Source organism: Etheostoma cragini, chromosome 23 (genome assembly GCF_013103735.1).
Source record: "Etheostoma cragini isolate CJK2018 chromosome 23, CSU_Ecrag_1.0, whole genome shotgun sequence".
Taxonomy (NCBI): Eukaryota; Metazoa; Chordata; class Actinopteri; order Perciformes; family Percidae; genus Etheostoma; species Etheostoma cragini.
In genome coordinates this window covers 735,578-747,737 of record NC_048429.1, presented here as the reverse complement: position 1 = coordinate 747,737, position 12,160 = coordinate 735,578, and the positions used below count along the sequence as shown (strand labels likewise).

At 47.8% G+C, this 12,160-nt stretch overlaps 1 protein-coding gene across 1 annotated transcript in view; it reads right to left on the bottom strand.

The window, feature by feature from the left end:
- Positions 1-290: 290 nt before the first annotated feature.
- The window catches only part of LOC117939059 (SH3 and multiple ankyrin repeat domains protein 3-like), a 27,405-nt gene continuing 15,535 nt past the window's right edge, over positions 291-12,160 (bottom strand). The window contains exons 13-22 of the mRNA XM_034864102.1: positions 11,267-11,391; positions 10,300-10,432; positions 8,827-8,907; positions 8,699-8,716; positions 7,874-8,004; positions 7,549-7,642; positions 6,247-6,864; positions 4,622-4,900; positions 2,315-3,614; positions 291-1,178 (exon numbers count right to left, since the gene is read on the bottom strand). Coding sequence (XP_034719993.1) covers positions 584-1,178; positions 2,315-3,614; positions 4,622-4,900; positions 6,247-6,864; positions 7,549-7,642; positions 7,874-8,004; positions 8,699-8,716; positions 8,827-8,907; positions 10,300-10,432; positions 11,267-11,391 — 3,374 coding nt within the window. The 3' untranslated portion in view covers positions 291-583. The remainder of the gene's footprint in view (positions 1,179-2,314; positions 3,615-4,621; positions 4,901-6,246; positions 6,865-7,548; positions 7,643-7,873; positions 8,005-8,698; positions 8,717-8,826; positions 8,908-10,299; positions 10,433-11,266; positions 11,392-12,160) is intronic.

Sequence of the window (12,160 nt, the reverse complement as noted above, 5' to 3'; positions counted from 1 at the left end):
ATATAAAGAGACTTCAGATACAGTATTAGGGACCACTAAGGTCTATATAAAAGAGACTTCAGATACAGTATTAGGGACCACTACGGTCTATATAAAGAGACTTCAGATACAGTATTAGGGACCACTAAGGTCTATATAAAGCATCCAAAGAGCACCTTGTCATGGGATTTTTAATGCCAGAATCAAATTTTTGTGTTGGAGATGCAAAGTTTAATGTACCATGTCTCCATTGCTAATCACAACCATGTTCTCTGCACAGTTGAACTCAGCCTACTACAGAGAAACCAGGATGTATTGTCCTTTAAAGAGGAATTACAAATTTGGTTGAGGGCTTTTACAGCTTAAATAGGAGGCACTGGATGTTAACAGCCTAAATCATGGAGGTCTAAACTAAAACTACATGCTGGACACAGACCTTTGTGCTGTCTGTCTGAGTTGATCAAAGAGCTGATAAGCCAAAATGTCTTCAAGCTGGACTCCACGTTGGTAAAAAGGTCTAAGGATTCATAGATATTCTAGTCAAAGAGATGGCCTAGTGTCTGACCAGAGGTTATGAGGTCACAGGGTGTCCAGAGGTCAGGGGTCAAGTGGAACCATCCAGCAGCTGTCTGAGCGCCCTCTCGATGTTGATCCGGTGTCCCAGTCTGGTGACGCCCAGCTCCACGTAGTCCTCCTTGGTGAGGGCGGGGAGGTGCGAGCCTTCGATCTCGTGCTCCTGGAAGCGCTGGCGGTGCTCGGCCAGGCCCACGCTCTCCAGCCAGTCCCCCACGTCGTATTTATTCCACAAGTTAAGGGGCCGCTGCCTCCACGGCCGAAGGGCCAACAGGGGCCCGCTGAGGACGGGGGAGGGGCAGGGGGAGGCGTGGGGCGAGGGAGACGGGGATCGAGACCTGGTTCGTGCGCTGGCGCTTCGCATCACAAACCGAACCTCCTTTGGTTCTGAGGGGAGGCTGAGACTGGACGACTTCAGGATGGTAAGACCGCGACCTGAGCTGAGATCTGGCCTTTCAGGGCAGGTGGTGGGGGAGGAGGCGAGCCCTACTGACCTATCAGATGGGGAGGGAGAGGGGGAGGGGCTCCGGCGGGTTACTGGGTAGCGGCTTCCTGGTCGGACGGTGTAGCTGGCGCCGTACCCTCGCTGGGAGATGGTGTGGAGCTCCCCGAGGCTGGAGAACAACCTGCAACACATCAACACAACCTGAATGACGGGACCTTCAGGCGATGGGCAACATGAGGACAACAAGAGGACAACAAGAGGACAACAAGAGGACAACATGAGGTCAACATGAAGGCAACGTGAAGACAACATTGGGACAACGTGAAGACAACATCAGGGCAACATGAGGACAAAATCATGGGGACACCATGAGGACAACATGAGGACAACATGAGGACAAAATGGGGACACCATGAGGACAACATGAGGACAACAAGAGGGCAACTTGAGGACAACATGAAGACAACATGAAGACAACATTGGGACAACGTGAAGACAACGTGAGGACAACATGAGGACAACGTGAAGACAACGTGAGGGCAACATGAGGACAAAATCATGGGGACAACATGGGGACACCATGAGGACAAAATGGGGACACCATGAGGACAACTGAGGACAAGATGAAGACAAGTTGAGGACAACATGAGGACAACATGAAGACAACATGAGGACAACATGAAGACAACATGAGGACAACATGAAGACAACATGAGGACAACATGAAGACAACTATTCCTATTCCTTAAACTTTTGCTCATACATCTTTGGTTTTGGAAAGGAAATCGCTCTCACGTTGACGGCGTGCATGTTGAGAGTTACAAAGCTTGACCGGCCTTGTTATTGTTGCTAAGCTGTTATTGGGGAATCATTATTTCTTGACAGAGGTGTTAAGCAAATGGTGCGTCCCAAGGTTTCATTCAACAGACAGACAGGAAGGTCGTTGTTTTCAACATTTAGTGGTTAGTCGTCGGCGAAGAAGGAGCATGCTAGTTAGCTGTTAGCGAATAAAAGAATCATCTCTTAAATGTTTACCAGAGATAAAAACCTACGATTTACTCTCTCCATTGTCCAAACATCTGGAACAACACAAACAACAGATTCTGTTACAACCACCGCACACAGTAGTACTGTGAGGTCAGTAGTACCGTGATGTCAGTAGTACTGTGATGTCAGTAGTACTGCAGTATTTCAGAATCAGCTTTATTTGCCAGGTATGAGGACCCATTAGAGGAAATTTTCTTCGGAACATGGTTGCTCACAATAAGCTTACACAAAAATTTTACATTTATTTACAGTAAAAGGCAGATTTAGTACCTGGCGCCTCCTACAGGAGACCTCCGACCCGGATCGAGGGGACTCGGCTCCTCCCCCAGAGAGTGACTGTCCTTGTTGAGCAGCTGCAGCCGATTGGCCAGATCCAGCCCGGACCCCGCCCTGCCGCTCAGCTCCAGCGCCGACGCCGACCGGCTGGTCAGATCCACGGCCGAGCCCGCCCCCTGACCCCCCGGTGCCGCCGGACGCCCCCCTTCGTCCGGGCCGAAGCCCCGCCGCTCCTCGCGGTCGTCCCCGCCGCCCCACAGCTTGGACCTCCTCTGGAACAGGTAGCGTGGCTGCCGCCCGCCGCCGCTGGTGGGGGAGGAGCAGAGGGGGGAGGAGGGGGAGGAGCAGGACGCAGCAGACGGGAGGAGCTCGCTGTCCGATGATTGCTTCAGCAGCGGATCCCGGAGCGCGGAGCGGCCACGCCCGATGGGCGATCGAAGGCGTGGCTTGAGGCCGATTGGGGAGGTGGCGGGGGAGGAGGGAGACGGGTGAGCGGCGGGAGGAGAGGAGGGGGAGGGTGGAGCAGGAGGGGAGGCCAGGGTGATGGAGGGAGGGAGTGAGCTGGGGGAGGACGAGCTGTCATGGAGCCGTTCGTCGCCTGCTTCCTCCTCATCGCCTCGTCGAACCAGAGACTCGGGACCACTCTCTCCGCCTCCTCCCTCCCCACCTCGCCGTGGCAACAGTATGAGGGACGATGGGGGAGGAAGGGCGGGAGGAGTGGCGAAGGCGGCGGGCGGAGTCACCAGGCCGATTCTGCGGAGCTCCTCCCTCGTCTCCTCGTCACTGGAGGACAACAGCGCCGGTGGGAGTGTAACTGTGTAAGCCCCGCCCTCCTCCTCTGAGCTGCCCACTGTGAGGCTTCTGCGCCTGTCAATCAGAGCAGGGTGACCCTCATTGGCCAGCGCCGGCAAGGGGCTGGGTCTCCACCGCTCGGGGGAGGGGGCGGCGGGCGATGTCACTCCTCCCTCTGTCTCCGGGCGCTCCACTTGTCCGTCCGGGAATATTGGCGGGGTTATGCGTTTATGCCTCAGCTCGGGGCTGGTCTGGGGAGTGGTGCGCTTGGTTCGCTGCTCGGGGCTTGTCTGAGGGGTGTGGCGTTTGGACCGAGGCTCGGGGCTGCCCTGCGGCGTGGGGATGGGGGTGCGCTTGTGTCTTCCGTCGGGGCTGACGGAGGGAGTGGGGATGGGCGTGTTGGAGGCAGATGCGTGTTTCAGTCGCGGCTCGGGGCTGGGCGTGCGGGCGGTGAGCGCTCGTTCTCGTGCAGCGAGAGCCAGGGCGAGCGGAGACGAGGGGTCTGAGGCGAGAAGAGAGGTCAACAGTTGTAGCGTTTTGTTATGAATAGACTTTCATGCTTTCAATTGGGGTCGTTGTCATGGTCACACGGGATCTGCAGATGCAGTATTTTTTGCTGAATATTAAACAAATACAATGTTTTTAATGAAACTCAGTGAATGAAAATTAGAAACGCCTGATTAACGGCGTTTTTTAACGCCCTTAACCCTTTTTTTAATCGCAAGATTAATTAATATATATATATATATAATAATAATAAAAAAAAATAAATAATAATAATAATAATAATTTAAAAAAAAAAATAATAAAAAAATATATAAGTATATATACATATATATGTGTATATATACACACAAAACCCTACAGTAGGCTATAAACATATAGATATATGTATATATGCTACATATATATATATATACTACATATATATGTTTATATACACACAAAACCCTACAGTAGGCTATATACATATAGATATATGTATATATGCTACATTATATACTACATATATATGTTTATATCCACACATAACCCTACAGTAGGCTATATGCCAACATTGTTTTCAATGAAAAGAAATTACAAAAAAATAATGGGACAAAAAGACATAAAGAGACATTTAGAATAGATATAAAATGTGCCATTAATTGCAATTAGTGGCGAGTTAACTGTGACATTAATGCGATTAATCGCCATTCAATGTTTTTGACAGTTTTACAGCAGCACTAATGTTAACACATCCCTACTCCAATAGGAAAAACTGCTGAATTCTGCACAAAACCGCTAAAAACTGTAAACATGTATACAGTATATGGTGATTCTGTTTGGTTCTGGTTGTTGTTACATCTCCAACATGCAGCTTACTTTTGCTAATTAGTACAGTCTTGTTTGGTTTTCTTCACCTTTTTATGATTTAAAAGATTTGGGATTTGAACTTAATGCTCTAATTCCCATAATTGGTTATTGTGACTCTCCCGTTGTTGTGCAGAACCCATGCAGACTCAGACTGACCTAGAGGTTTCCCCGTCAGCGGGTGGAGGAAGGTGTGCGGCGTCGGCGAGGGCGACAGGACCGGAGCTGGGGGGGGGAGCTCGCCGAGGTCGTCCATCGAATGGCTCTGAGTGAGGAGGGGCACCTGGTTCTCCGACCCGGACCCCTCCACGGACAGGAAGAGAGACGACCTGCGACCCTGGACCCGGGCTCGCTCCGAGAGAACCTGCTGCTGGTACAGCTCGGCCCGGCTGGGGCTGCCGCCTCCGTCCACCCTCAACAGATCCTGATCCCGGAGTCCTGGAAGAAGAAACAACATTAGGAGTCCACGGAATTACATCTGTGTCTCAATTCTGAGCTGGTAACGGGACGTTTTGAGAGCCAATTTGAGCAAACAAGATTCATTGCTGAACTCAATGAATTGATTTGCTTGTTTGATATAATCCACACACACTACTAACCTCTTAAATTTTGGTTTTTTTCTGTGTGCTTCCAAGTTTTTCTGCACAATCACTCAACCGGACAGATTTAACATTTTACAGAGTGTTTCAATTCAGATTCAATCAGAGAAGGGAAGTTGGTACTAGAGCCCGACCGATAAAGGATTTATAAGCTGATACCGATACCAATGTTTGGTTATTTAAAAATCCGATATGCCGATATTATGGCCAATATATATATATTTTTTTAAATCCAGAAACGCGTTATAAAACATGTACAGATTTATCTAACATTAGTTATTTGTAGTTATTTATGAGTTCTCACTAAAATAATAATGTGAAAATAAGTTTTATTGTCACAACAGAACATCAAAATTTATTTTTTCTTTATATTTATTTAAGTTATTTGAACAAAAACTCAGATTTTCTCAGATTGTAGGGACGTTGTAGAGCGTCATCGGGTGGACAGACTATGCAACACCATCACTAACAGGGACGTTGTAGAGCGTCCTCTGGTGGACAGACTATGCAACACCATCACTAACAGGGACGTTGTAGAGCGTCCTCTGGTGGACAGACTATGCAACGCCATCACTAACAGGGACGTAGTAGCGCGTCCTCTGGTGGACAGATCATGAAACAACAACACTAACAACGTTCATAACATGGCTGACATGTTTTTTTTTTTTTAAATCAGCCATTATGAATGCCAACAGCGATATACCGGGAAATGACTGATATCGGTACATCGGTAGCGGTTGGGCTCTAGTTGGCGCTCTCTGATTGTCTTTAAATTGATCATTCTTAGGTAATTCACTCTGGAGCATTTGGAGAATGGCCTCCACCAGATGGAGCCTGTTTTGAAGGTTGCAAAACGCACAGCGACCCGCAATTTTTGTCTAATACAGTTGCAAGGCAACCACATTCACCATCACTGAAGGCCCGCCTCTCAATTAATCTGATTGGACAATGGGAAAAATGCCAATCATGTAGGTCAATATTCTGCTGAGTTTTCCCCCCTAGAGGCGGTCTAGCTGACAACCAAAACAGGAACTCTTCAAAGTACAGACTGACTTTGACAAAATGAAATGCATTGACCACAGAATACATTGTTGTTTGGGCTCACAATTTCCCATCATGCATCAGGAAATAAGACACAACTATAACACGTTAGAAATGAGAAAGACAAGTGCAAGCGATACTGACCCTGCTCCTCTACAGGAAGTTGTTTCAGCAAAGGTGACTTCCTCCTCTGCGGCTTGGAGGGCGGAGCCTGTTGTCCCACGTTAGCGTAAGGGTTTTCTATTGGTCGGCCCCGGCGGCGAGACAGCGGTGAGTGGCCGAGGGCGGGGCTGGTGCTGTGGAGAGACAGCGTGGATGTGGAAGTGTGTGTGGCGGTGTGAAGCGTGTGCGTGGCGGTGTGCGTGGCGGTGTGCATCAAATGCGTGGCGGCGCCGTGTGCGTCGGGTTGCAGCGGCGGCGGCGTGTCTTGCAGGATGATCATCGACCTCGCCTTCCTCTGCCGCTCGGCGTGGGCGTGGCTCCGTGTCGGCGAATCGCAGAGCTCCTGGAGCCTCGGCTCCGCCCCCGGCTTGAAGCTGGAGCGGGTTAGCCCCTCCCCTCTGGCCGGGGGAGGAGGGGGGAGGAAGGAGGGAGGGGGGCCGGAGTCGAGGAGGAAGAGCGAGGAGGTGGAGGAGGAGGCGGAGGGAGGAGGGGGCGGAGCCATCTGAGGAGGAGGAGGGATGAAGCTGTCTGTCAGGGAGGAGCTCCGAGGAAACCGACTCTCATTGATCAGAGCTGTGATCCTGTCATCATCGGGTGTGCCTGCCGTGGTAACCATGGAGACGTTAAAATTAAAGTACCCAACATTTCAAACCATAAAAAGCACCAAAATGTAGCCCAAACGTTGTGACTTTGAGTATACAGTATTAGGGGTTTCAATTTCATTGAATCAAATTGTAGATTTTTGAAAATGAGAGGAGCCTTTCCTGTACTATACGGTAATTCATCTGCTGCGCAACAGTAAGTTGCGTGGTTATGACACAATCGAGCCTATTTTTACAAAAACGTCTACTACGGAGCCATAATGTGAGATACAAGGTAACGAAGCCTTTTATACATTGTCGTGTTTCTTTAAAAACAAACAACGGACAAATAGTCTTTAAACGCCCCATACGAGGAATGTTGTCCGGAAGCTCGCTTTCCCACTTGGTTTCTCCGTCATCTCCGACTCAGGCAGTGGCCGTGGTGCCTGGAAAAGAGCAGCTGCAGGCTACCGCTGAGCTAACGTTACCCTGTGTCTTTAGCTGCATGCTACCAGCAGGTATCCTTCACTTTGTCTGTTGTGCGCAAGTAGGCAGGGGGTGGAGAGAGGAATACTGGGGGAATTGTCAATCCTGCTTTGGATTTAGATCAAAATCCTGACACCCCAATACGGTATGTATGACACTGTATGTGTGAGTGTGTGTGTCTGTTGTGTGTGTGTGTGTGTGTGTGTGTGTCTCTCACCAAAGCTCTTGGTTCTGGACATTCCTCGGGGTAAAGCCATGGTGCTTTTCTCTGGAGCTGAGGGGGGCACCAGACCCTGACGCTCAAACAACGACTGCAAACACAAACACACATCAGAACCTTTCTGCTTAGGATTTGTAATAAAACAAAAGCAACCCCCGTCATAACGTGTGAACTCAAGCCAGATCATTCCGCCATGTCGTACACAGGAGACTACATACGCAGAACAATTCCTTATAGGAATCTTATCTCCAAGTTATTTTAGGATCATTACTGCCCTTTTAGTACTTGTGTAGCTGTGTGAGGGACTACAGCGTAGCCTTACGTTAATCTCAGCCTGCGTGATTCGCCGGCTGGTCGGTCTCTGTTTCACCGTCGCCGCTCTGAAGTCGTCTGACGGACGGGCCCTGAGAACAACTTCCTGTTGACCCCCGGCCAACATCTCATCCAGTTTCTCTGGAGGGAGGAGACATGATTAAAAAAAACTAAAAAAACAAGACGATACAAAAAAACAGAGTGATGACCACAACAACAACATGACATCACAACACGAGTCAGCAGGGCCGTAGCCGGGATTTTAGAAATGCGGAGGTCTTTTTTTTAACTGCAGATGGAAAGTGACTTGGAGTTAAATCTGGTGCAAAACTTATATTTTAAGGTTTGAGTTCTTGTTTTTTTGTCCGTGTCATAATAACAAATTGAAACTGAAATGAGCAACAAACCAAAAATCACCCGAAATCGGAGTTTTCTGTTGCACGACTAATAAAACTTTTGAATGTACAGTACATGTTCCAGCAAAACAAGTTCCTTCCTGAGGCAGTTTACTGCATAACGTGTCATCCTGAAATTTGTGAAATCCATTAAAAAAATAAAGTTTTCTCATTACAAACCGTAACAGAAGATGGGAATTATTTACAGAAACATAGCTATCCATGATTGATTGATGCTAACGTTAGCTCAAAACGCCATTCGACTGACAGCCGTTGATGCTAGTTTGCTACTAGCTACGGCCCTGTCTGTGACATCACTGACACGCCATGACATCATGCCATGAGAGCAACATTGTTGCCAATGCAGTGTTACATCACAACAACAAATGAGACACGTTAAAACAAAAGGCACCACTACGACATCATCAGATGTGACTCACCGAAGCGTCTCCTCCGGGCTGCAGACAGAGCAAAGGTCAACAACACACACTCCTACAGTTTAAATCAACCCTGCAGTGTGTATGCGCGCATGTGCGTGTGTGTGTCTGTGTGTGTTGTGTTGTGTTACCTATGTCCTCCAGGTCAGCGGTCATGGACTTGGATCGGAGTGTCAACGAGGTGCTGGGGGCTCGTTTTGGAGGGGGAGGAGCTACAAGACAAGAACCAATCAGAGCAGTACAAACGGACACTGAACTTTACGTGAAGTTTCCTCCTTTTGTGACAATTACAGACTGCAGTAAATATTAAAGTCCCCCTCTCAACATATTTTAAAGTAACGTAGACTAACGGTGTTCAGTGCAGCTGACCTTTACTGCCACTCGCTAAATAAATACTTCCAGGTCATGAACAACAAACAGATACTTATCATCTTCCTTTGTTCCTCTCACATCCCCGAACACCCGTGTTTATTTTCTGTGTGAATCCGGTGACTTTGATTGATGCGCCTACAGCGCCTGACAATGGAGGGAAGTCCTGACGAGACGACTGGAGCAGCAAAAAGTACAATTAAACTAAATCTATGCTTCTCATAGTACTGTTGTCTGTATCAAGTGATTATTATGTAGTCAGAGGTTGTTAAATATCACCACTGGTTGAATAAATGCTTTGAAATGGCCTTTTCTTTAAAGATTCCTATCCGGCAATGACGACTTGGCGCCATTGTTGCTTTTGCACGTTATCCTGCGCTCATTGATTATGTTACAGCATTTATCTTTAATAAAGGGTCAATGCAGTTAATGTTACTTACAGCAGATTAAACAGATTAAACAATGTACGCCGTTGCAGACTGATCTCATGAAATGGCGTTCGTATGACACACCAAATTACTGGCATGTTATCAAGATGCAAACTTGCTTTTTAGCGTGTTTATCAACGTCGTATGCCCTTGCAATTGCGTGTGAAAGGGTAAAAATCCGCATAGGGAGGTAAGAACCTTAGCTTTCTTCTCACCATTCAGATAGAAAGCAGCTTTAAGGAGTCCTGCAGGAGATCAGATATAATGCAGCTTTAAGGAGTCCCCCCTGCAGGAGATCAGATATAATGCAGCTTTAAGGAGTCCCCCCCTGCAGGAGATCAGATATAATGCAGCTTTAAGGAGTCTCCCCCTGCTGGAGATCAGATACAATGCAGCTTTAAGGAAAACATTCTTGGGTCTGAATCTGTGTTTTTAAGACTGCCATTGCCATTGGTACACTGCAGTTCAAAAGCGGAAATAGTCAGCAACTGCTCATTTCCAGAGTTGAAAAGAATAATGGCAACTATTTTTAATAGTAAATTATCAGTTTAAGAAAACCACTCTGATGTCAGCTTGGTAAATGTGAATATTTTCTGGTTTCCTCTGTGAAAGGAGACTGAAGATCTTTGAGTTGTGGACAAAACGAGACATTTGAGGAAGTCGTCTTGGGCTTTTTGAGAAACACTGATCCACATTTTAGAGACCAAACAACTAATCGAGAAATGAATCGACAATGAAAATAATTTCTATAAGTTATAAGCCCCAATCTCCTTTGTATCTGTGAGTAAATAAAACATTGAGTTGTACCTTTCTTCCTGATCAGGTTGGATTCAGATTTCCTGGAAACGGACACGACCTTCATCAGCAGCCGACTCCCGCCCTGTCGGATCAGAGAGACGACCTGCCGGTGTCCCACCTTCACCACGTCGGCCCCGTTCACCTGGACGACACACACACACACACACACACACAAACACACACACTGTGTGTCACAGCTTTCGTTCCAGAGATCTAATGATGCCACACATTTATTTATTTTTTAAATCGTGCTAGTTTTAGTTTATTGTAACAGACCTGAAAAATTGAGGACATGTACAGTACTTCCAACTCAATTTGTGCATTCTTTCTCCTTTCACATGTATTTAAGATCTGTTTTTGTCCCACAGAATCTTTCCTTCATGCAACAAAAAGTCTAAGGACTGACATAAGTAAATGTAAATAGTACAAAAAAAACTTCTCTTTTTGCACATTTCTCTTTACAGCATTCTATGTTGGTATTTACTGTATATCATGTGCTGTATATTAACACATTGGGAGAAAACGGGTATTTCTATGTAAAATCAGACATTGTGCACCCCCATATGGCCGAAATGGCATGATGCTCGTTTCATAACGCCTCTGCGAAGATTCGACTGTGATTGGGAGTCGAATCAGACTGCTTCAATAGAAGCATCCAATATTGTTTGGGGTCACCCCTACTTCTTAACATGCTTTATATCAGGATAAATCAGACATCATCTTCTATATATGTTTGTCTTTTGATGCCACATATTAACTCTCATGTTGTCCGTGGTAAAAAACAAAAACCGGGCCGTCAAAATGAGCACTGAAAATGTCAACATTAAAATATCCAAAAACTTTTGGAAAAAAACATCAAAAAAAGTATCTACAACATTGAAAAAAGTGACAGAAATGTCGGTAAAAGCAATAACAATGTTTTTTTTTTCATGGTTGACGGGAAGACAACACGAGGGTTGAGTGGACTAGTGCGTACCTCTATGAGGAAGTCTCCAGTGCGTAGCCCCGCCCTCCAGGCCACGCCCCCCTGGTCCACTGACTCCAGGTACTGGAGGGCGGGGAACGCCGGCGTAGGGGCAAACTCCTCGATGGGGGTCTCGGCTTGATAAAGAGACAGAGAGAAAGAAGATGGGGAGGCCGGAAAAATGTAACTTATAAGGCCTCCACACAGGTTATTAGGGTTGGGCATCGTATCGAATCCGGTTCTTAACTAATCCAGTTCCATCCATCTTCATCTGCTTATCCGGTATCGGGTCTCAGGGCAGCAGCTCCAGTAGGGGACCCCAAACTTCCCTTACCCAAACCACATCAACCAGCTCAGACTGGGGGATTCCGAGGCGTACCCAGGCCAGGTTGGAGATGTAATCCCTCCACTTAGTCCTGGGTCTTCTCCGAGGCCTCCTCCCAGCTGGACGTCCCTTCACATACTCCTGGGTCTTTGCCGAGGCCTCGTCCCAGCTGGACGTCCGTCCACCTAGTACTGGGTCTTCCCCGAGGTCTTCACCGAGGTCTCCTCCCAGCTGGACGTCCCTTCACATACTCCTGGGTCTTTGCCGAGGCCTCCTCCCAGCTGGACGTCCCTCCACCTAGTACTGGGCCTTCCCCGAGGTCTTCACCGAGGTCTCCTCCCAGCTGGACGTCTCTCCTCCTAGTCCTGGGTCTTCCCCGAGGCCTCCTCCCAGCTGGACGTCCCTCCACCTAGTCCTGGGTCTTCCCCGAGGCCTCCTCCCAGCTGGACGTCCCACCACCTAGTCCTGGTACTTCCCCGAGGCCTAGGGAGGTGGCCCATGAGGCATTCTTACCAGATGCCCGAACCACCTCAACTGGCTCCTTTCGAACTTCGATTCTCATTATTATCCATCCATCCATC